This window comes from Pocillopora verrucosa, chromosome 13, assembly GCF_036669915.1.
Source record: "Pocillopora verrucosa isolate sample1 chromosome 13, ASM3666991v2, whole genome shotgun sequence".
In the NCBI taxonomy this organism is placed as follows: domain Eukaryota; kingdom Metazoa; phylum Cnidaria; class Anthozoa; order Scleractinia; family Pocilloporidae; genus Pocillopora; species Pocillopora verrucosa.
The window spans coordinates 11,408,221-11,434,272 of NC_089324.1; the positions used below are offsets into that span (position 1 = coordinate 11,408,221).

At 36.8% G+C, this 26,052-nt stretch overlaps 1 protein-coding gene and 1 long non-coding RNA gene across 8 annotated transcripts; one reads left to right on the top strand and one right to left on the bottom strand.

The window, feature by feature from the left end:
• Positions 1-667: 667 nt before the first annotated feature.
• Positions 668-23,232, top strand: LOC131799058 (microtubule-associated protein futsch). Of its 7 annotated transcripts, none has more exons than XM_059116728.2 (4): positions 668-897; positions 13,073-13,154; positions 18,833-21,631; positions 22,656-23,232. In XM_059116728.2, the coding sequence occupies exons 1-4, from the start codon at positions 832-834 to the stop codon at positions 22,712-22,714; spliced, it is 3,006 nt and encodes a 1,001-aa protein (XP_058972711.2). In that variant the 5' UTR covers positions 668-831; the 3' UTR covers positions 22,715-23,232. The 7 variants fall into 7 exon arrangements, with proteins under 7 accessions (XP_058972711.2, XP_058972710.2, XP_066016243.1 ...); XM_059116727.2 differs by lacking the exon at positions 668-897 and adding an exon at positions 9,491-9,633; XM_066160146.1 differs by lacking the exon at positions 668-897 and adding an exon at positions 11,819-11,842.
• On the bottom strand, positions 5,130-24,318 carry LOC131799060 (uncharacterized). The gene is made up of 3 exons (XR_010715968.1): positions 24,199-24,318; positions 22,630-22,689; positions 5,130-5,777 (listed from the first exon to the last, which is right to left on the bottom strand). It is a non-coding gene; the product is annotated as an uncharacterized lncRNA (long non-coding RNA).
• Between the last annotated feature and the right edge of the window lie 1,734 nt (positions 24,319-26,052).

The window sequence follows — 26,052 nt, forward strand, 5'->3', positions numbered from 1 at the left end:
TAGAAGAAGGCCGCTTGAAGTTATTAGGATCAAATGACACCCACATAAAATTGAACAATTGATGACCAAAAAGTGGTTTCACAAAACAAACATAAAAGAAAATACGGAAGATCGAACTGAATTTGAATTAATCTTTCAATGCCGCCGCAAGGTTTACATTCTAAGTACATCAACAGAAATAAAAATTATGCTTTGCAGAATTGCGGATCATGAAGTAAAGAAAGTTTTGACCGCGTCGGTTTTTGCAAAAAGGTTTTCAAGCGCAAGAAAATTAAATGGTCTCCAATGCCGTGCGGTCAAACCGATCAGATACGGTTGTTTTGTGAGCGCGCGGTGGACAATGAATATCGGCTGGAAATCTGTTGACAACCGTAAGAATTCCCGCCTTTTTTGATTTAACGCGCTTTTACGAAACTAATCGCTCTGCATGGTCACTTTCGCGATCAATTTTACGCGAGAAAATGTCACGTTTCCGGCGGACGGGATTATTAACATATCACCCTTTGAAATAGGTTGTATTCTTTTGCGATTGACACAGGATTAATTTGATAAACCACAAAAAACATGCCATACATTCATCTGAATATTACTCCACTCAATCGTCAAACTTTGCAGCTAAACATCGGGCCACAAGTTAAAATATTAATATTGGCTTCAGCTGAAAGCATAGATGCTATCTGAGGGAATTTGAACCATCCTCTTAACCACGAGAGGCAATATAGCAAAGAATGCTGATTTAGGACGTAAACTCCATTTACTTACCATTGACAAAGAGCATGTACAATAGTAAACATTGAACCTTACTGCTGTGCACAGAGGTAACTGTACAAAATGAGGACGTGGTTCCGAGGCCCCCTGCTTCCAAGCAGAATGAGTTTAAGAAAAAAGAAGTCGAAGGTAATTCTATTTACTATTTTGTGTCTATCAATTGTGTAAAATTTGGGGGAAATTTTGCAGTGAAATCACAATCGTTTTCAGCAGTACAACTAATGAATAAACGTGACTTGTTCGCCCATGACTGTTTTTTCGGCGAGACTTTGGGTCGTATAGTTAGTTTGAATATATACCACAAAACGATGTTTTCAAGACAAATTGAAACAAATCCAGGTCCTGCTATTCTTTACCGGCTGAAATGATACCAAATTGTGAAAAATATACGCAATATTACTAGATATTGTTTTCAAGCGGCGCCTGAGCATGATCGAAACGTGAGCACAACGACCCTGGTTGCTTCCAAAGAGGTCTGAATCGGAACAAAAATTCGCAGGAGTAAATTTACATCAATTGCCTTAAGACGTATACAAGTTTCTGGAAGAGTAATGCAGTAGCCTCTTGATGTGAGTTTTAAAATGTGCTGGGGGCGTGAAAAACTGATGTTAAGTATTTCATCTCAAGATTTATCATAGGAGCATCTGTTAACACAACAAAAATCGTAGTAAATCGATTTTTTAGAAGCATTAAATTATTGCTTACGACTGAATGACTGATCAAAAATACAAATGCAAAAGAAAAAAAACTTATAGCACCAGGAAAAAATTGGAAGTCACTTTGTCATCGAGTTTTCCTGTTCTTTGCTAATTCTTAAACTATTCTAAGTGATCAAATCTGACTATGTTATCACAGTAACGTCCAACATACAAAAGAATATAAGGCAGCATTTGACACTAGCAAAAGGTAACGTTTTCTTCTACGTGTTCAGCAAGTGTTATTCCTAGTAATCGGAAGAAATTTCCAAAGCTCGGATTATGCGCATTTGTGTCTACTTTAATTCTGGCTGGTATGGCAAATGTGCAAATACACTTGGAAGAGTTTCAATAGATAACAAAAGGGATTAGCAAAGTTAGGAAGGAAGTACGTTTCAATGAAAAAGGGAAAGAGGATTTAAGGATGTCAGTTGATAATGACCAACTGCCCTTTCTTATACCGGCAGCACGTAAAAAAAGGGAAAAAATGAAATTATTTTTTCCAAGAATATCTTTTAGCTTGGAAAATCTATGTTCAGGTTTTCTGAATTTCTTTTTTGCGATTTTGCATGGATTCGAGGGATAAAATATTCAAAACTCAAAATTCCTTTGAGTATGACGGAATACGCCATAGCTCTTTTCTACAAAACCAGCAATAATTCTAGTATTCTTTCCTGTTTGCTTACTTTTATACTTATTCAAACGATCTCAATTCGTAACAAATATTTCAATCAATTTTCTTCAGTATATATGTTGTGGTTCAATTTTATCCTTGGTTCAAATTTTCTTTTCTTTTGTTTCTGGGTATTGTAATGTATGATAATGAGTTTGAAACAAAGGAAAATAGAATTTGAACTAAGGATAAAATTGAACCACAACATATACATACAGCTATCTAATATAAACAAAAAAGAAATTTTTGGAAATTATTTCATAATTTCATTTTCCGTCTGAATGGTCCTTAATTATATCGATGGGATCTTTCTTATTTTCAAGTTCACTTCTAAGTATACTGATATTTTCCATTGTGAAAAGTTGAACGATTGCAGCAGTCTTTGAAGAACACTTAATCAAATGCTATTAAATTTATTGGCAGTTCTCATTCTATTTTGCTTCCAGAAATGTACTTAAACTTTTAAATTGAGGAATGCATTCATCGTGCCATCGTAAGCGTGAAAGGCGCTCTCAAGAAGATTAAGGTCATCAAACCCTTTACTGTATTAACCCTTGTTTCCTCATGTTACCATGGCGACTTTAACCCATGTACTTCCGAATTCCGAGTGAGAAAAATACGATGACACTAGAGATTTTTCAAGGCTGGTTAATAAGGACAATATTCGACGCTTAAAATTCTTTAAAACTGTCACGATGGATAAAATTAGCTCACAAATATACAACACTGAAGCGTAAAGTCAGAATTCTGCGTTATAATTGGCGAGCTTAAATTGCGTGTTCTTGGTGGAGGGCGCTATGCTATCTTGCTTCACACACTCTTTCAATATCGTTACCTCAATTAATCAGCAAAAATAAATCAAATGCTACTTTATGTTTGTTATGCTGCTTTTTCGTTCGATTTTCAGGTTTCTTTTTTTAACAGACCATTCTGGCGGTTGAATCCATCACTGTTTTCAATCAAAACTCAACTTTTCTCCTAATTTTGACGATCTCGGAATTCTTTCTTACTTAATGTGACATTAGGTAACACTGCTCATGAATTTCTTTTATCCATAATACTTCAAAATATTGCCTGTCAATGAACTATTTAAAATCATGCATTGATAATAACAAAATGCTCTCTCGTAATTTTTTTTTAGGTTTTCGTTACACAGGTTTAAAATTAGTAACGGACATTAAATATTTAAGTATGTTAAGCAAGTTATTTAGTTTTGCGGGTTTTGTGCACAGACACAATATACCGGAAATCAAAGCGATGGGGCGCCAGAGCCCAACCGCAAAAAGGTTTAACATGTATAATTATGTAACATGAATTGTTAACTGCAAGCCATCTCGTAACTACATTCGCTCTGACGAAGGACTAACGCTCGAAACGTCAGCTTTAAAACTCTTTACAGTGGCCTATCTACGTTATGAACTCAGTTGATAATACCAAATTACCCTGATATACTCTCCCACCGACGCAGCACCATAGTTTTATCAAAAACTTACGCTCTTTATTCACCTCGTGACTATAATTCAAGCAAAAGTAATCGAAACTATAACAAAGCAAGTTTTTTTTCAAATATGTTTCCTAAATAACTGATTTCATCTTTGCTTATATTCACGTACTTGTTTATCCAGGCTTTAATTAATACACTGCATCCCTACTAATACCATTTTGACTTTTAACAAAAGAGCTGACGATTTCCTTTTACCTAGATCATTAATTGGAAGAGTAATTCAATTATATTTTTAGACTTTTTGCCATTATAATTTGAGTAAAAAATAAATCAAGGTTGAGTTGACAGAAAGCCGAAAGGTTAGGAAGGTAATTTGGCAAAGAAAATTTAATAATGCTCTGCACGAAATTGTTATTAATTGCGCTCATAAATGCTATTTCGGGTATCTTTTGAAAACAGTCAATAAAAATAATTGAGTTGTGAGGACTCCTGTCGGAAAGAGCAAGTTTGAAAAAAATACCATTGATATAGTTATTCGGTGGAAAAGCACGCGATGGTTGTTTAATTATCATCAAGTGTCTCTCTTTTTTTTTCATAAGAATGGTTTATACAAAACCTTGAAACCCCTTTATAGCTACACGTACATTCCTGTTGCTAGTAAAATAACACAACCATAGATGTAAGTTAAATACAAGTTGTTCTTTATCAGTTAAAAAAACTATCATTAAAACCCAGCTCTTTTTCACCTCGTGCCATAACACTCGTATTTCAATTTTCAAAATTTTGAAGGAACAGGTTTGTTTTGTACCTTCACCTGATTTTCTTAAATAGCACACCTAGCAATGATATAAATTCTCCTCGAAAAAACGTTAATGTTGAATTTGTAAAATGTCCATGAAAGAACCCATTTTTTCCGATAGCAAAAGATAAGTGTCTCTCTTGGCTCGACATTTTTTGACTGAGTGCAGAACATCTCAATAGCTATTCTTCAACATCTTTTGTACTTAATACTTCATTTATATCCTACGATTTTTACACGCTTTATCTTCTTGAATGGGTGCTGAAGTCAATCCGGTCGATCCCGACATTGTCATACAAAAAATATGAGGTTATGTCTTTTTTGTACTTTGCGGAGACATAACAGTGAGATATGTCAGTCGATATCACTGATAAAGACTGTCTGCGCGGTTAAAAAGGCGTTCTCGAGTTTTAGGCCTCAGGTAAAAGGATAATTAATTTGGCCTTTTTGGGAACTAAAGGTCCTTGATAAATTCTAACTATGAATTAAAATCTTATAAAGTCATAAGTCTGAATGGAAAAAGTTTACTGCGTGATTCTAAACTAAGTCGACAGGAACTCTACTTAAAGTACACTTATGCTTACTGAATACCAAGATATTTTACGAATATACAGGGATGCATTTAATGATTAGATATGTCTGACTCATCGAATAGCACAACAAAAAGGTAAACTAAAAAATGAGATGATCCATGCTGAAACCATCAAGATCATCTAAACTTTATCAATGCAAGATTTTTGTTTATTTATTTATTCGTTTTCAGTTCAATAACAAGCAAAAATAGGGTGATTTCGACAGTCACCAGGCCACCTGCCAAGTTATCATTCCCAAAGAAATATTAGTTCAACTTTTCAGAAATGTTCAGCACATTCCCTTGCTATCTAAACATATCTTAGAACCAATATCTAATATTTGTAATAAAACAGAGGAATACACATTTCATTTCAAAAACTAGTCGTGCGCAACAAGAGAGCACCGAAAAAAAATTCTTCGATACATTTTCACAATGTTATAACTTGGCTTACAACCGCATGTTCATTTTGAATATTCACTTTCTTCGCCATGGGTTTCAAGAGGACTCCGTATTGAATATGTGTTATCTTGTTATTGTAACCGTGGCAACAAATGTTACCCCCTTAAGCGACCATTCTGAGTAGTGATCTTCGGCAGTTGTGAAAAACAAGTAAACATCTACTTTCAAAATAAATCATAATGTATTACCAAGAATTGATATCAATGTAGAACAAGCACAAAAAGTCTGAGAAAAAACGAGATGTCGAACTTTGAGTATTGTTTCAAAATGCAGTTTTTATCAAAGTATGGCTCAGTTAACGCGGTAACGAAGTGCACGTCTTGTGGTGGTTGAAATGGCTGAATATTGGCAGACGTGTTCGGCGACTGTTGGGAGACGAAAATAAAATAGTCAATATAAACATTGTATCAGTCTTTATTAATTTTCACTAGTGACAAGTTGGTTAAAAATTACTTTATTCAATACGGATTTATGGGCTATTTCTTTCATACCTTAACTTTTTCAAGAATGTAAGTCTTAAAGACAGATATCAAATAACATTTTCCCGGACACTGAAGAGAAGGAAGCCAGAAATGAAAAGCAAGCAAAGAGGTGATCCTCGCAAATGGAGTCGCCCCAAATTTAGCAATTGCATAGAAGAATCCTTAAAAAAATTCAGGTTCGACAGGATTCGAGCCCGTACCTTCTACGCACTTGTTGGGCGCTACAGGTACTAACAACTGAGCTACGAAGCTACATGTTTAAAGCAAGGAAAATTTTAGTGATTAAAAAATTGTGATCAGAATGAAACATCACTATGTGACTTGCAAGACGGCAAACAACTTCGGCTCGCATATAAAGTTACCACTTTTCCCCTTACTATGCTATCTTCAAAAGGAAAAGTATTTGAAAACAGATTCGCGGCGTCAATGAAAAAATGTGATAAGCTGTGATAATATCTGTAAGATCAGTCATTTTATACCATAAAAGATAAACGTATGTTTACGTAATTAACGACTGCAAAGTATATTTCTATTGAAAAAAAATTTTGATTTCAACGTGAAAATGATGCCAGGTTTACCTCTGTAACAATTTAACGTTCTACATTTTCTAAATGTAGGGCAAACAGTTAAAAAAAAACATCATTACGAATAGCTTATAAAAAGACGATTTGGGGATTGGGGCCTCTTGTTGCAAAGGATTAACATCAGATATTTCAGTCTATAGGAGCCTTGCAAAGTAAATAAAGGCTTTCTTTGCCTAATCTAATTACCTTGTTAAAATCAAAACCTCGTAGCACTGATGAAATCAGCGAATCACGATCAAACAGCACAGATTTTCTCATAAAGAAATGACAACCTTACAAGCGTTTGAGCAGAGATCAACGCTTGACATCACACAACTGGTGCCTTAAAGATGGAGCAAAAACCAAAGCTTGCATCGCATATCATGAACATTTAACGACTTTATTTCTTGGGGGAGTTATTCGGATCATTCTTGGTGCGCGTTGAGCAGCTCTTAAATCAAAATCCGATTTTCTGGTTTCATAGTTGTGCCGACTTAGCCATGTATACATGACCTACAGCATTTTGGTTATACTTTACTTCAACTGTTTAGCCCTTGGATGCTCTAAAAGCCTCCAAACTGTTCCAATACAAAGTAAGCACTGGGTATTACCCCTTCAGTAACCGGTTGCCGCGTTAGCAAACACCAAGCTTTGCGCTCCCTGTTTGCTCTTGCTTTGAATACGCGCAAACATGGGTGAATACTTCAAGAGCACGCTGACAAGTTTTGATCAGTTGGCGGGCAAGATAAACATTTGGTTGATAGACAACCAGACTAGGTAGACAGACCACCCTAACGCGGTTAAAAAGCTAACGTTTCGAGTTTCAGCCTTACTTTGGAAAAAAGTAAAGGATTGTAAGGTTGTGTCAGTGTGTTAATGCACTCGACTATCAAGGTATGATATTAGAGTGAGCCTTCAAAGTATAACTTTTTTGCAGAGTGTAAGCTAAATGTTAATTGCATAGGTGAGAGCGCAATCAATTGGCTGATGACTTTAATTTTACTATTTGAAACCTAAAGGTGAAGGGATAGGCATTCTTTTTTTTCTTCTTTCATTCTTACGTGAAACTCTATTATAGGAAAATTTGCAGCGTTTGAGAGACTTGTTCTCATTGAAGTATGAAAATCATTACCAAGTCTTGGTGGCACATGCGCAAAAATCTTGATGACCAAATTGTTACTCGTCGTCTGAACTTTACAACAATAGTCCAAATTTTTAATCATGACTCAACAGGAAATTTCTTCCTTTTTATAAGAACAATTCCAAGAATTTTTCAGGGAAAAGTAGACCATTCTTGAACTTCCGATAAAGATCCAACAAAACATGATTTCGAAACAATCCATGTCCACAAACCTTAATGTACTCCTCTACAGAAGGCCAATTTGCCCCTTTAAACTTTTTCGTTGAAAAAATGGAACCATTAAAATCAGAAACCTAACGTCAACTGGATAACCAGATTATGTAACCTATCCTAAAACGATTAGCCAGTGGGTGCACTAAGAGACATACATTTGAACGCGGCCGAAAAAGACAGTGCGGTAATTTTTTGGCGGGCCGACTCGAATACTGACATGAGGTTTGTCGGCAACTTTGCGGCACCTCTTTATAAATCCAACCTATTCAAGGACCTTGTTAGTAGTAAGCGAACAACTCTCCATTTTTCGCTGTTTCAATTTCGCAAACGGAAACAAATCAATGTTTACCATGGATATCACACCTTTATACAACACAAGATTGAGCAAGGTAAAGATGGCTGCTAGAATACCATACCATCATAGGTTTATATCACATTTCTGATCTTCTTAAAGGTTTAGTCCAGTAATTAAGTTAATACATTCAAATAGCTAGGAAGCTTATATACCTATGTCTAATAAGCGAATAAACAGGTAATGAATAGAACTAATTAAAGGCAGAAGGACTTCAAGGATCTAAACATTTTTGGATCACAAAACCGACGGAGGACCTGGCACTCAAAAGCTACTCTACGTAGTAGAACAAGTCTTAACAAAGCATTTTCAAAACAAGTCAAAAGAGTTGGAAAGGGAACAAAACCATAATTTTTCGTCACAATAACTTCGTGTTTCCTTGCAACTAGCCAAAAATGTTTTTTTTTTGTTAGGTAAGAGGTGATCTCTTTTAAACCTGACGCACAACTTGTTTATGTACACGCCCACATGATGTGACACATGTTTCTCCATCTTAAGACCGCGGTTGTATTAAACCACTTCGGCTCCAAAACACTCAGTCATAATCGCTTTTGAAGGCAGGACGCAGGACGTGTGTCGCATTGGACCAAGTTATGTCTTAGCTTATCCCAAAGTTCTCTGTAACCAGAAGTAGAGCATCGAAACGCGGAAGCCGAAGGTCTAGGACTTCATTTCTCGTGGGAGACTTAAATTTCTCTGTTTCCCGTGCTCGTGACTGAAATGATTCGCATCTTTCTTCAATGATAAACAGGCTTAGAGGCTCGTTGGAATACGTTTGAATTTTCCTGCTCATTCTTTGGAAACTTGGTTGTTAAACTTCTTGTCCGAAAAGATAACATCAAAAATCACATAAATTTCCCTAAAAATTTTCCTTTATAATCAGGACTTTTTCTCGTCGTGAAATTAACGAGAAACGCTTCTCGGCCAACAAAAAAAGTTAAAGAATTAGGCATTTGTATGGCTAAAAGTTAATGCAAGTCTAGTGATAATACAAGTGCTTGTTAATGAACACTTTTTCCAATAATCTAAGTTGTAATGAATTAATATTGTCTATACATACTAGTTGTACAGTGTTATTTCTTGCTAAGTGAATAATTTTCCCAACACAGATTTTCAATTTCAGAGAAGGGTCCATTTTACTATGCATATTACAATTGGTTAGGTTTGGAGAGTATGAATGCTGAACAGACACGCACCGCTTCAGCATGGCTAATTTTGTAGACTCACGGTCGCTTGAATTTATCTCACCATGAACACGTCATATCATTAACAAAAGAAATGCTCGCAACAAGATAATGTTTTGAAGTACGGTGTCGTGCGTTGCTTAGTCATGAATTAACAGTGAGTCAATACGTGACTAATCAGACTTGTTAGTCAATGTTTGGTTGTGATAAGAGCCACAGCGACGATTGTCAAACTACACAGGAAAATTTAAACCAGACGAGAACGTTTAGAACTAAAGCATATTACGTAAGTAGATCACATATTTTGGTAAATTCTAAGCTCATTTGCGCAATAAGGATAGATAACAAACTTTCTTCATGATACTGGATAAAGGAAAAGCCTGTGACCCTCGACTGCGTTGTCGAGAAGTAAATAAATATCTTTCTTTATACGACATATCTTACGGCATCGACAATTTTCCTGAAGTTTGAAAAGTTAAAATTATTCATTGGAAACTGTTGAAATGCGATATTGAAAACTCTCAGTAAGAAAAAACAACTACTTGAAATATAAAATTCAGAACTATACAGAACTAAAGTTACGAATCATCACAAATAGAAGACGATTGAGCAGAAGGTTAAAAAAATTCACTTCAAGTAAACTTGCATCATAGATTTGATAGCAATTTATGCCCAGTGATCAGGGCATTAACAATGCTGTTTTATATCATGTTCTTATTCTTCGTTTATATTTTGTTCCCGGTGTGTGGCTATTCATGCACGCGCTAGCATGAATCACTGACTTATGCCCAACGTCATCGGCCCACATACAGTCAAGCACTTTATTCCTAATTTTTTGAATTCTTTCCTATTTACTTCCTTCAGATATAGCTACAAATGTCTACGGCCTCTCACGTTTCACTACGCACCTACACACAAAAAGTGATGACGGAACGATACAACTCTTTTGTAAATTGTTCCTAAAATTTAAATATAACCCTTACTTCAATTATTTTATTTACCTTAAACCATTAGACGACTGCAAACTCATTTCGATACTCGAATAAACCAGTCTTATGTGAAAATATTTTACTAGAAGAAGTTGAAGAGCACCGAAAGTTTTTCTTTCGTAAATTGCGGCGAACTCGATGTTGCGACCGTCAATTATGACTTTGTATAAACACAATATACTTCACAAATCGGTCTTTTTGATGCAATCAAGGTGTATTAATTTTCAAAGCAAATAGGAGGTTTCATGCAACACTGCATTCTCGGCAAAATCAAAAAAAATATTATAAAGGATTCAGTAGCGAAACACCGCCTCTCCGGTAATTCAAAATTTGCGTAACAATGAAATCTCTGGTTTAGTCATGAGGCTGAGTAATCAAATATATCTGCTTCCTAATTTTCATATTCGTTGTTGTCACAAAGAGAAATATGACATTATGGGAAAATTTTCCGACTGAAGCATTTCAAATTAATCAAGAAATGTGTAAACTTTCGTAAAGTTTTCTCTGAGCGAACAGCTTCTGCGCTCTTCTGTTTCAATGAGTACGTGATGTGGTATCGTGTTGGTTGAGAGATGAACAATCAATATTCACAGAATGCAGACACAATTATTTCGGTTGAAAACTTCACTTAGTCCGTAACCCACGCGACAGCTCTAGAAAAAAGGGGGGTCATTCGACTAAAGAAATATAACTCTTATGATCTAGACATGAACACTCCCAAATGATGATCATACTTAATCTTGATATGACGTTTGAAGAATTTGGGAAATGATCAAAGACAAGGAACAGGAGCAATCAATTTTTTTTTGAAAAGCAAGGAGAACAAAAATTTATGTTCTGTATTTTGTGATCAGTACTTTATCAAATTTATCGTCGAAGGCAGGTTATTACTTAAAAGAATTGGAAAGATGATTGCCTACAAGACTGAACACAACTGCACTGGATTACCTCCAAGAAAAAATTTGAGTTTTACTTTTCTTCGTCTGTTAAATTAATTTCTTGCGTGATTGAATGAAAGTTTGAAACAAACAGTTTTATCTCAAAAGCTTTGCAGCTTACAATATCTAAAGGAAACCATCTAGAGCTCCAAACTTTACGAACAAATGACCGTAATTAATAGTGTGGCTGTTAATAAAACATACAATGAAAGAAGTTTTCAAGCATAGATTTGCGGATACTCTTAGGACTCCACAAATAATGAATACGCTTCGCACCTTTGTGAAAGCATATTGAACGGTGAAAGTTTGACACATCGTCTTAAATTTCTCAAGGTTTAAATTCTCAAGGGTTTAGTTGCCGTATTGTGACACAAAAGAGAAAAAATGCCTTAAAAAAATGAACCGGAAACTGATCTATACATTCGGAGGGGTGTATTGAGGTTCCAAACAAAACGTCGCAGCTTTGTTCCCAGTGCATTATATCAACATGCTCTTGAATAAGGAAGGTGATTAAACTCTGATTATTTCGTCTTAAAAGCAAGAGAACACATCAGACAATTCAGGATATGTAAGTATAACTTTTCAGGTAAAAATTCTGTCATTTCCTCATATTTTGCTCTCTCTTCCTCGTTCCCCAGAGTCTCAGTCTGCGCTCTCTAAAGTCAAAAATTCGGTCTGACATAGATTTAAATTCGTTGCGAGCGCTAAGTGGTTTCACTGGTATGAACCGATAGTATTTAAGAATCTCTGAGTCACTCTGTGAAAGCTTTTGAACTACTGTCGTAAGAAAATACTCTTTGTTAATTTTAACATTCAATTCTAAAAGCTCACTTTCAACATTGTAAGGAAATCGACTCATGAAGACTCACCCAGACCAAGGTGCACTTTCAACGAGCACTCTTATTCAAATACTTTCGAGACAAATACATTTGATCTTTCAATACTCAACATTGTGTTCGGTTAACATAACACAGTAAATTAAGTTTTATCTGGCAGGTCAAAACTGGGCCCAGAAAGAAGTCGCCATACACACGTTTCCGAATTTACGATTGTGCACGGGAACGAATTCTAACCAGTGAACACTTCAAAACATTGCGAAGTCTCTTGAATGTTTTGGAAGCACTCAGCTTACGCTACGTTGCCTATCGATTTCAATGCACGTCGATGTATACCGAAATTAAAGGCTTGTCACTCAATATCAGGGTTAATGAATGTAAAGAAGTCACGTTTGTTCGTTTTATTAGTTTGGTTCCCAACTCGTGTGTGTCTTTCGATATTTCCCAATTTCCGTCTCGAAAAAGAAATTTAATACTTAGAAAAACAATGATTCATTTTTTATAATTAGGTACTTTAGCATTATCAACCTAGTTGACGATGTAAATTGACCACCATAAAGAGTTCCAAACCTGAAGTTTCGAGAGTCAGCTCTTCGTCATTCGCTCTGACGCTAATACTAAATTACCCTGCTATTCTCTCCATCGACGTAGCACTACAGTTACTTTAGAAACTTACCCCCTTTATTCAATTTTATAATAAGTTTTTTCAGCCACAAGTTTCAATATCCAAGAATAGCGCGCTAGTTATTTTAAGCCGGTAGCGTTAGAATTATCTTCAAATTTCCATCCGTGCTTTCGTAAACGTCTTTTCCTCGAAACATGGACGTATGTCTGCAATTTTGTTTTTCATGACGGTCCGTTCAGTGTTTTTTTTGGACAGCTTATTTACATGAATTAAAGTCATGGAGAGTTCCAGATTGCTGATCTAACCAAACACTTTCTCATTTTCATTTTTTTAACAGACAAATTCAAACAAAGAAAAAGGTGGAAAGTCCAGCATGGTGAAGGTTAATAGCCGTGAGGAGAGTTCTACTGATACACTAGGTATGTACCAAACAAATATAGTTCTGAGAAGGAATGCTATCTGATTTAGAAATATTTCTGTAACCTTTAATTTTGGTCTGATAGGCTTTATCCTGTAAGTTAAAAAAAATAATAATAATTGTTTTATCCAGAGAAGGTTCCTTTATTCTTCAGTAAAAAAGTCCTTCTGCTTAATTTTGCCACAATTTATTCTTGATCGGCTTTTCTCGCACGGTATCATGGTGAGTAATGGTTAATAATCAGTTGATTCTTTCGAATAAAAACATAACTTAGTAGAGACAATCTTACTCACTCACAACGAACGGAATATCACCAGATCACATCTTTTAATCTCGTGTTCGTACGCTCTCCTTGCTGCATGAATTAAAGAGAATTTGTCGAAGAGTTCTGCCATTTGTGGAGCACTGACAAGTTTCCTCACCGCTATCAATTTGAATTACTCTGCATATGGTGGGCGCAAAAATTCTCCATCGAAGGGAAAAGCAAAGTGAGCCTGTCTCAAGCGTTTAGAAAAATTTCTTCAATTTTATCGAAAAGCTCAATTTGGTTTCGCGAGGAAAATTATTCACCATGAGCGTGACGACAACAAACAAATAATGAAATTATAGACACATGACACAAAAATGTTTAAGAAATTATTGAAAGTATGATCAAAATGACGCGAGAAAGCCAACAAATTCGTGTCTCCGACGAAAACGAAATTTCAAGAAATTTCAATTTCGGAAACTTCCGAATGCATACTCGGTCATAATCGGATCATACCGAGACACCTTCAACACGATAATTCTTGCTTTCACGGTTATTCAGATTAATAAAGCCAACCCACAAAAGGATTTTATATATTCTTTTATTGTGAATGTAAACTAAACCCTTCGCTATAAGACTGCTCTCTTCGGGTATTGCGTATAAGGATAACATAGTGTCTACAGTGAGAAATGTAAATTGAACATGCTTCTACTCCCCTTAACTGCCTCGATTCGCAGATACAAAGACACTGATGAAAACATCAGCTCGCACTTCATTAACATAATTCTAAAACGTTTATTGTGTTTGGTACAAAGAGGACGAGATCGTAATAAATCGAGAACTAATTAATCGGACCGTAATGACTTATTGTTATATTTTCTAAAGAGTCTTCCCAAGGCTTACCCCCAGTGTCGCAAGTAATCCTTCCAAGTCAAATAACCGTGAAAATGTCATTCGTGTAAAATCCTTGTATAGAACCTCGTTGAGACAATCAAAGCTTGGAAAACCACTGAAAGGAACAATTCTACAGAATTCTACAACCTTCGAAACTACCTCCAACGTTCAATAGTGACAGGATCGAAATTTGGCGATAATTAGTCAATAGTACTATCCCGATAGATTATCAGGATTTTCGAAGGAATAGTCGTTGTATTCACTTGGTTTACGATGGCGCAGACATATTTAAGGCACCGAATCTTTGATTTCTGAGTTGGTAAGTTGAAAATTTTGCATCAGCATTTTATCAAATGCAATTATCTAATTTTAAACTCCTTTACACGTTATCATCTGCATTTATCATGGAATAAAGGATTAGTGGTCTCGCGCAAAAGGTTTGATGGCGGAGAGTAGACCACAGTAATTGTGCTCAGCCAATTCGACTAGTTCAAACGAAAACAAAATAATATTTATTCTTCTCTTCGAGGTTTGAATACTAGTGAGGTCAGTTTTATAACACAATCACAAAAAACCAAAGCTGTTTCTGTGATTTCAAGTAACATGTACACTTGCTTCAGAAACACTGCACACACTCTACACAAGTTATAAAGAGTTATAAAGCTCTAAGTGGTGTATGAGATGTAATCCACACTATAACTCGCATAATAAACGGGCGCAAAGATCTCAGATCCTTGTTGAATCAGACGGGAATAATAGTCATATTACAACAGCTTTTAACAATAAAACGCTTTGGATATCAAGGGGAATAATACACAAACTAATTCGTGATTCATGAAACTGTCTGCCATTTCTCTATGTTTGTGTCGAGTCATAAAAACAATGAAAGAATTTCACTGTTTTTAAGCATCGGGATATCGGTTAAAGTACAGTTTCAGACTCCTATGATGACTTCCGCACACGTTGTCTAAATGTCAGTCAACACTACCGACAACAATCCTTTTCCAGACTACCCTCGCCGCACGATCAGACAGCACCGGCGATCAACCTGGCTTCAATTCACGACCCAAGAGGTCAAAGAAGGGCAAATTTGGCAAAGAGTTGAAAAAGAATGCAAAATACCTAAACAATGAAATATAGAGCGAATCAAAACACTCCGTAAGGGAAGATATTACTCCATATGAACGTGACTGATTCAAAAGAAAATTTTGTCGCCCATTTGAACGTGACTAATGCCAAAACAATGTCAACAATGGTCACGTCTCGCTTTTCAAATCCTCTTCAAGAATTTTTTCTCTGCTGCCATCTAGAGAGCGCCCAGCTTGACTCGTTCTCTTTCTCCTTTATTCTTCATTTTGTTAATTCAGTAGCCTGTGTACATTTGATTTTCTTTTGACATTATGAGGAAACAACGCTGACAATAGCTACTGTCAATAGCTACTGCCTTTGTGTCATCGCTCTGTGGAATTGTTGACAGCAAATTTTTCCATTTACACAACGAAACCAAAACAATACCAAGGGACGTGCGAGAGTCAAACACTTCAACTTCTGTTTCTTTCCGGACATCAAATGATCAGTTAATAACTCATCAGTGAAATCATGTGGTCGCTTGTGCTTGAAAAGATGAGATTTCACCACATGATAGGTGTGAAACGGGGCGATAATGAGCTTTATCATGATCGTGAGGGCTTCAGCGACGAGGGAAACAATGCAATTTCTGGTGAGAGGCGATGGCTTTTGTGAATTTTAATATTTGATGTTGTTGGTTATCAGTTCAATTTGAGCTTCCGTTAAGCATCATGAAATGCTTAAATGTTAACCATATACTTGAAAAAATCAAGCAAAGATGTTATCTGAACTGTGCAAGCAAAAATATCGAAAATTATTTCCTGTTGGATTGACACGTACCTCCGCGCGAGACATCTTTTACAGCCCGCATACTTTGGTTACCACATACGGCTCGAAAACAAAAGTAGCTATTTTTTTAATCACAAAGGAGACATAATTCTCTGAGATTTTGCTTTTATGAGTGCTGCAACTATTGAAACTTGCGCAGTGGATTTCCTTTAAATTGTTCCTGTCCTTTATCAGTCGATGAAACAAAGTTATTGATCTTTCTAACAAATCACTTATCGAATTAGCGGATTAACAGCTAATATCCTTGTTTCTCTCATTTGTAATGTATGCAACACAAAAGACGTAGAATGAAGAACGTTCCCTCTTTAATAATTCAGAGACCAACTCAACGTTTACCCATGAACTTAAAGCAGAACCTTTTTTAACCACTTGATGTCGGTTCTGGGTCACAGAACTTCGGCCCCGGCAATGGAACAAAAGGAAAAAAAAGCTTATTCAAAATATGCGTCAAAGCTAAATAATCCTATCCTATGGATGTTTACAATTTTTCGCACTGCATACGAAAGAGATAGGTTTTTTATGACGCGAGCATAATTCTTTAAAAACGCATTAGACTTCCTGAGACTCATCAGTCTATAAACATTTAATTTTACCAAAATTTATGGCACGCAGATATTCTCAGTTATGTAAGCGAGTAGAAAAGCAAAACGCACAATTGAGCCTATGTAGTTTTCAGTGAGGCCAAGTGCAGTTATCTTAACATACAAAAAAATTAATATTATAAAATTAAAAAAATTGTATACCTCTTTATTCGACTTACACTGCCCACACATCATGTTTATAACAGGACAACCGAAGTGGTTCAACCATATAAATAGTTTCTTGTGTCTCCCGTTGTAAGCTATTATCTATCGGCGAATTACGTCACACGATTCAGCAGGTGTCAATGCTACTTATCAAAACACTACTTGAAATTCATCAAGGCATTGGTTTGCTAAAAAAACTCAATATGTATACTCGAATAGCGCCGTATTTCACTCCATACTAGCCCTTCAAAGACTTGATATCTTCAACATTACCTCATGACGTTTCTGCGCAGCGGTGCAATAACTTTCGTATTACGCAATTTGAGCGAAAGATATGGATGGCAACAAATTGCGCGTTCCAAGTAAGTAACACTGTCCATCACAAAAGTTTCTTTCCTTCTACGCTTATACGCCATGAGGGGTAAAACAATTGTCACAGATCTTGCAGAATCTCTTAGACATTTGAATGTTTCTGTTATCAACTGTCTTTAAGTTATGTTTTGCAGTTTTACTTTGCCGCAAGGTTAGTTTGACCGCAAAGATATTGAATTTGTAAGAAATGTTGCAAACCTTTCAGTTTGTTTATTTCCCGGCAACTCTTTTTGTTTTGTAATATTTCACGTTAGCAGTGATTTAAAAACGAATCCTTCGTGTTTTTCGTAAGAGGGAATAATGTTTTCATTCTTTTCTAGCCTTGTTAGACTTGCAGATTTTTTTCATATCTGGTTCAATTAACAATTTGAAAGACGATGATTCAATTATCTTAATCACTTTGTCAACAAGTAAACACAGGAAGCCTTCTTCCAAACATTTGCCTTGAGATAAAAAGCCGGAAAAAATGTATTTGTATTCTTTTTGGCTGAAAAGTGAGACATTACAGCAGTGTTGGCGAATTATTTATCATTATACTGTCAGGTGTGATACATGAGCAGATTTTTTTCAAGAAACTTAAGGAGACTACTTGATTAAATATTCTTCTTTCCTTGAAACTATTATCCTTTTCAACATTTTTGTTGACTTGACAATCAACTATTTAACGAGCCAATTGTTAAAACAGCGTGGGCGTACTTTCACCTTTCGTGTATCTACCTGTAGACGCGGTTTGAAACAAATTTTTACTAAAGTTTCAGTATTGTGCACCAGAATTTTCACTCTTGAGGCTTTTTGTTTTCTTTTACCCACAAAAAAATAAAAATAGTCGTTGATCCAGCTAATTGTAATACTGCTTATGGGCACTTACAATTAAGAAATCTTCGTAAAAGCCGTGTAAACGTTGAAACCATAATTCATACCACCGGGGCAAAATATTCAAAGGCAGTTAAAGAGTAAAATTAAAAAGAATTTGTTTAATTACTTGGTAAAAGATGACACAGTTCAAGAAGCCTGAGCAATATTTTTCAGCCACTAGATTTAGATTTAATCAAACATTAGCTTCTAGGATGGAGGACTTTATATATTGAGTCCACAAAGTTAGTTTTCAATACACACATTTACATATTCTTTTGGCAAGAGGAATTAGCTAATTTATTAGTTGGTCTACTTTCTTGCAATAATGAATCAACGACGATCACGAAAGAACATTTCGCAATAATGGTTCGCACCCGTGGAGCAAAACAGGAAATGCATTTACAAGAACAATTTACGTTGACTGAAAAACCATGAATCACATTCAACTCACACACAAGCACATACGTAAAGCTAAAAAATTAAGCTTCTCATGATATCCCCAAATATAAACGAAACATGTCAGTGAAAAATCTAAATTAACATCATAAATTCATATATTTTTAACTCGAACTAACCTGCAACTGACCAATCTATAGGAAAACCACTAGTATAAAGAATCATTTTTATTTTTCTTTCTCATTTTTACAGAGATCCCGTCTCCTACAGTCCCTCAAGGTGGAAAACAAATGGCACTGCCGTCAGGAATGGATCCCAAGCGTGCCGCCGCCATGTTGGAAAGGCGCCGCGTATCTGCATCTGTCAATGAAATACGGGATTTATACAGCGCTTTGCAAGAACTTGTCCCGGGCAATACATCATCTTCACCTCAACATCGGGCAATTTCAACAGATATTAATTTTGAAAGTGTTTCATCGAATCCCACCTCTCCTAACTTGAGGAGAAGAAATGCTGAAAATGGTGCAAAAGACGCGCCTCGATCCCCGACAAGCGAGGATGAATCAACACGAGTTAGAAGGCTTCTTCCGGTGACCCCTGACTCACCAGCCAATCAACGCAAGTTAAAACCTAAGGTCATTCAAGCTCTTGACGTAAATGCTAATCATGGTTTAACCAAAGGAAAACGTTCCCCTAATATGGGCAGGCGAGGGTCCAGTGGTGAGGTACTATTGAGCATACAAACCAGTAGACTGGGAAAACCATCGCCTAATATGGGAAGGCGAGGATCAAGTGGTGAAGTCCTTCTAGGCGTGCGAGCCAATCAGGTTAAGGTACCCAAAAGTCCTTTAGCAATGACAAGATGGTCTTCACACCTTGATATCGCTGATGTCTGTGAAACCAGGTCAACGGTTCCAGACTCACCAAATCCACTCAGATTGGACAGACTTGTCAGTCCAGAACGGCTTGGTAGGCGTGGATCAGAGGGAGGCATTTTGACCCCAAATATGGACAAAAGCGATAAAAAGTTTAGTCCCCTTAAAATCAAGAGAAGGGGCTCAAGTGGTGATATCCTCAGCACGGAAAACATAGAGAATATATCCAACGGCCTTACGAGTAGTACTGTTACGTCACCACGAAGTGGCGCTGCGTTGGACATTGACTCGTACCCAAGACGAGGCTCCCTGATGAATGCACTTACTAAGTTTTCGCATTCCTTTAAAAGAAAAACCCCGCCAGCAAGTCCACAGCGTAAAGAGGCTGCAGATGCAATCGCAGCTCACCAGACAGTCGTTGATGGGCCTGTGCCGACCAAAAAGTTACCCAGACTGGAGAGTCAAATGGATATGTTGTTGAATTCCCTGCAAGATTTGCAAGGAACAGAAGAGGTGCATACGAATGCAATTGACACAGAGACCCCAAGGAAACACGATCAACGTCGAGGAAGCCTGGGCACTGAGATGCAGGAACTCCTTGGAGCCCTACATGAACTTTCTAACATGGCAACAAGCTCAGACTCAGACTCTATCGGTGAAAACGAGTCGAGGTCGAGGCGTGGGTCTGAGTTACAAGATCGAGTGCCGGTCCAAAGGGAATCACTTGATCAACTGGAGGCTTATTTCACAGAAAAGTTACGAGACGCAACTCGGGCTAATGCTTCAAAATCACCTTCTGAGCGGTCTTCTGAAAGTGAAGCCCCGCACTCGGATAGAGAAGATGCTGAATTGAGCCAAGTATCGTCCGAAATGTCCAGCAAGAAAATTTCTCTAGAAATAGGGATGGCCGATGAGGGAGTCGACATCGTTGATGGCCCCTCCGAAGTTCTACCGATGGAGTCCGAAGTTAAACGGAGTCCTCTGATGGAGGACCGTGAAGAATTTGCTAGCCAGGTAAACAGAAAACTCCAGGATTGGCTAGCAAAGGCAACTGCATTATCAGAAAGAGAAAAAACGGAACCAAGCGACAACTTAACGACGTATGATAGTGAAGGGGCAAAGTATGATTCCCCCGATTCCGACGAAAGTGACTACAACAAAGACAAAGAACCAAAGCGAATGCGACGGAACCTCTTCTCTAAGTTGTCACTTCTTCGCCGTGGTGACAAAGCCAAGTTCAAGCATCGCAGGACAAAATCTATGCATGATGTTACCTTTTTAGGTGAAAACGACTGTTCCCTTCAAGCTGAAAATTCTCAAAAGGCGATCACACAGACTGAAAAAAAGTCTCGGCGTCCAAGTGTGACCCGTTCACTGTCCATGTACAATGTTACGCTTCCGCGAAGTAAAAGCACTAAAACCCGACAAGTCAAAGAAGCTGAAGACTTATCACAGGCTACTCTTAATGCTGAAAAACCGCTCAAGCCACAGAGTACGCACGTTGTGGAAACACATACACCCGTAATATTGCCAAACAAAGGAAGCATTGTAACGTCGCAAGTGATTTCAACCTCCAGTAAAGATTATTGCAGTGCCCTTGATGCTAAAAATCTTTCGGTGGCTTCGGCAAAACGTGAACTTAATAAAACCAGACATAGTGCAGGGGATACAAATGTAAAACTGTTTGTACAAAAAAAACGATTGCGTCGATTGCCTACTAACTTGCCATTCTTTTATACGCCAGAGGCGGCTGATACTCGTTCCTGTAACACTGACACAAAGAAGCCTCCGAGAAAAACTGACGCTCAAATTAAAACTAAACAGTTAGCAAACAATCCTCCAATGGAAGAAATTTTCTACAATGAGAAGAAAAGTGACTCAAGAAAATTGAAAAAGGCCTGCAGCAATACACTGTCCTGTCCGCGTATTCTCGTAAACGAGAGCACACATTATTTTTTTGGAACGACTCAAGAAAATGGACATGGTGATAGCGACAAAGGTACACTGTTTTATCAAGGCTCATCCCAGTCTCCTTTGCGACGCTTTCCATCAGTTGACAGTTTCTTAAACTATACCAAAGATCTGCAAGGATGCGAGGAGCCTCGGGCGAATGGGTCTTGTAATTATGGACACGAGTTAGGAGCCGATGATGCAACAAGGAAGAATCTTTTCAGAGGTAAGAATTCTCAGTCATTTTATGTCTAAATTTTTGCAAAACCTCACCAAGTTTGTCATGGACCACCAACAAGCAAAGTGCTTTTCGAAAGTCACAACTTTCGGGGGTTCTTCAGAACCTTGATTTTTTTCCTACATATTCGTTGTAGTGTAATATCCTAATGATAAATTTTTCAGTCATATTTTAACCCTTTTGACCTTCGAGAGTAACTAGCAGCTAATTTCTCCTTACAGTGTAACCCCTGAATCAAACATTATGATCACAAGAATAAAGGAAATGATCACTAACTAGGGAAGCTCTAGATTGTCAAGCAAATTCTCCTTGTCAGCACCTTAGGAAATGGATTTAGAACAGTATAGAGAATCTGCATTTTGATGTTAGGGTGAAAAAAAAGTTCATATGAAATTTCATTGATCGTTACTCATTGGAAAGTAAAAGAAACAAGGGTTTGCATTAATGAATTCACTTCTAAGAAGGAATGTACCACATATGCCATACCAGTTGCTTAGCAAACATCTATCTTTGACCAATATACTATGTGCTGATATGGTCATATTTGAATAGCACTTAGATCAAGACACCTAAAAATAATGACATGATGATTCATTTTCAAGCATCTGAAAGATTCTGCACATTGTTGTGCTTTGTGTTCAGCAGATAACTTTCATGTTTTAGATCACACCTCTACCAGTTTTCAACTTAAGATAAAAGAAGCTATTCATATTCAAAGAGAACAACCATCCTTGAATCAACAATTACACCATGTAAATCTAAAACTATTCCTTTAATTTTCACACTTTCATGCTTTACCTCTTTTCTTGTTGTCACTATTTATCATAATTAGCGTTGTTCCACTTACTATATAATTCAACTTCCAACACTTTGTAAATTAATTAACTGAAAATGACAGAAGTTTCTGTCAAAACATGTATTACAGACTTGAAAGTTTTGTTGCTTTCTTTAAATAGTTAATATAAAAATTAAGATAAATGTCTCACCTGGTTTTCATTCCTTCTGTTTGCAGGTCAGTCACCATGCCCTTCTTCACCATCTCAAGTCTGGGGAATAGAATTCACCATCTAAAAATTGAAAGAACTCTACACAACACGTTTATAGGAACGTTACTGCTTCTAAAGCACAAAAGATTTATTTTAGTCCTTATTTCATACAACCGATCACTTCTACATAAATGTTTTGCTCCTGTTTTGTTATCAAAAGGTTTTATTCATTTTTACCATGCAAATCATAGTTCAGTTATTGAATTTCAGTCATTTATCTCATTTGTTTTCATTTCATTCTGCAAGTATACAGTATGATATGGAAATTATTACATTTACTACGTATTAAATACTCAAAACCAAAGAATAAATATTAATTTTTATTTAGAATTTAGTAAAACAAATTACCCTAGCTCTCTAAAGATTAATTGAATTGCCATGCAGTTATGGTGTTTCTGTTCATTGAGAAAGGAGAATTTATCCTCAAAAATTAAATTGCTTTCTTATGAAGCTTGGATTGACATTTGAAAAGACTGTTATACAGGTATAATGTAGTAAGAAATGCAAAATATCTCAATTCTACAATAAAAAATATACTCTCTATTGATTGTCACTGTTGCTATAGAGATGGATCACTCAAATGATTGACTTCCTGATGAGTAAGCAGAATGGACCAAAAGACAAACTCTCTCACTGATATATCTTAACCCTTTACACCCTAACATCAGTATGCATATTCTCCACACTGTTCTTAATACATTTCCCAAGGTACTGATAAGGAGAATTTGTTTACCAATCAAAAGCCTCTTTCATTGGTGATCATTTCCTTTATTCTCATGACCTTAATGTGTGATTCAGGGATGATATTGTAAGGAGAAATTTGATGCTAGTCACTCTTAGGGTTAAAAGGTTAATGACTTACTGCCTGAATAAATGATTGACCAGCAAACACACTCAATGATACACACACTGACTGACTGATGAATAAAGGGGGTAAGTTTCTGCAGGAACTGTAGCGCTGTGTCTATGAAGGAGGGGGATAACAAGATAATTTGGTTTTATCAATTGAGTTGATAATGTGAATTTGCCACTGTGAAGAGTTTTTTAAAGCTGATGTTTTGAGTGTTAGCCCAGATTGAAAAGGACTGACTGATTGTCTCTCTTGCTTACTCCCTCCCTGATATACCTTATTGACCGACTGCCTGTTTGACTGATGGTCTGACTGACGGACTGACTGATTGACTGACTGTCTGAATGACTGATTGGCTGACTGACTGACTGACTGAATGACTGACTGTCTGCCTGACTAATTGGCTGACAGACTGATTGACTAATTGGCTGACCGTCTGCACACTTGGTAAGTAGCTGGGTATATGGCCACATAAACGTGTGTCGGCATTATCTGCCTCACAGATAAACAAAACATAGCTTGATGGACAAGTGAAGAAAAAAAGGTCAAATCTACACTTAACATGTACTCACTTTCCTCTTTATCATTCTATGTACATAGCTGGTTCGAGCCAGAGATATTTCGGACCCTGAAGCTCCTGAATAATTGCATCCACTCACCATATTTCTCCTTTAATCAGCGTTGAGTTCTTATAACACATTCGGATTTCGGAGTCACAAATATGATCTGCACACTACACAACTTCATCCTACAAATTCTTCTACCATTTTAAAACCAGCACACAAACTTTATATTACATGACACAAGTAGCATGTTAGGAGATATCCGCTGTTCAAAAATATTTCAGACCATCCACCTTAAGCAAAATGAAGCGGATCAATAGTCATGAGAACCTACTAAAGATTGTGGCTCTACACTGACATCCACTTTTTTGTTGCAGAATGAAACTTTCAGGCCACCGTACTTTATAACTACAGTAGTTATTTGTTATTACAATTTAGGGAAACTCTTTGTTTTTAATTAAATTTTCAGATTTTTACGAGATTTCTTCTCATAATAGAATATACGTCATGCTGAACCAAATAGAGAAGCCTTGACAGTGCTCTGTTCTGTTGCAAAGCACGCAGGAGACGGCTAGAGCACGAAAGAAGTGTAAGGAGAAACACGAGACGTAGCCTCAGAGATTATTTTCGGTTCTCCACATTTCCTTTACGCACCATTAAGTGGAACTTTTCAAATTTAATCCCGATCTCTAGAAACATTTTGTGGAAGATGGGGCAGTGATAAGGTTACAAAAATTCTTCGATCCTTGTTCTGTTCGATCCATGGTTTACGCCCAGTTTTTTTACATTGTGGTGCAATACGTATGATAACAACAACTTGGAGAAATAAAATTCCAAGAGGTCGGCCACAAAGCCGTGGAATAGTAGACCCCAGTTTGGAGGGGAGGGGTAGTGACAACCTTAAGGAGAGAGAAATGAAGGTGTAAGGCTTAATCATGCTGGCTGCGGTAGTTTAAAGGGTAGATAACGCTAACCACTGAATGAATCTCTATCCGTTGGATAGTGCAGTACGTTTTGTCAACGCACATATGCTGGATAGCGATTTATCCATTGGATAGAGTTATCCGTCCCTCGAGCAACCTTAATGATTTGCACGTGGGAAAACACCAGATAAATAGTGCTAAAAAAAGTAAACAATACAAGATTCATATACAAGGTTCATAAACTTGTTATCAACTCAAGATTGTGTTTCAACCGAAAGACAAAGAAAATTTTTCATTATCATATTTTCCGCCTAGACATCAACCAACAGTGAGATTTTTGTTAATAAAATATGTGCAATAAATTCCACCGGTTCCCATCTATATCAGTAAATTATCTAAAAGATTTGTGGTCTACTCCCCGAAATAATATGGTCTCATATAGTTCCGTCTTCATTCTGGAAAAAAAATTAAAGATCATCATATGAATATAAAATGCACGTCCGTCGCATTCTAATTCTACGATTATAAACTGAAAATTCAAATTCCTTAGGATATTCGCACGCAATTGATTATAGATGGCTTCTTTCCAAGCGGATATGGTAAATATGTATGTAATTAGACTGTTTAGCTTTTCAGAATCGACCGAACGTGTGCATGCATGGTAATTGAAAAACAGATTGCATTTATGTTGGTGGTTTCTTTCTTAAAATCTCCGTCTTAAAGCACTCACGCACTTTCCTTTTTTGAACCTCACAATTCTTATTTTCTGTGCTGCATTCTTTAATTTCTACGCTCCTGCCTTAGTTTGGTACAAAGTAGACTCAGAGACTTGTGGTATGAGTCCAAACGAGGTTGTTGCAGTGATGAGAAAGCTCGCCTTACATACCTAAGAACCATATTTGATTCCCTTAATAATCTATTGGCTTAACATACTCCAAGGAGAAACTACCGGCGGGTCTTCCAGCTAACCTCCCTGCGCGAAAAGTAATATCCCACTTCCACCTGGTGCACTTTGTTATGACAAAAT

Bases quoted from the DNA above. Each gene is read 5' to 3' on its own strand.
- LOC131799058 (XM_059116727.2), top strand. From the start codon at position 9,541: ATGTTTGGTTGTGATAAGAGCCACAGCGACGATTGTCAAACTACACAG. The intron at 13,155-18,832 runs GTATGTACCAAA...TCATTTTTACAG, and splicing joins GAGTTCTACTGATACACTAG to AGATCCCGTCTCCTACAGTC. The intron at 21,632-22,655 runs GTAAGAATTCTC...TTCTGTTTGCAG, and splicing joins AAGGAAGAATCTTTTCAGAG to GTCAGTCACCATGCCCTTCT.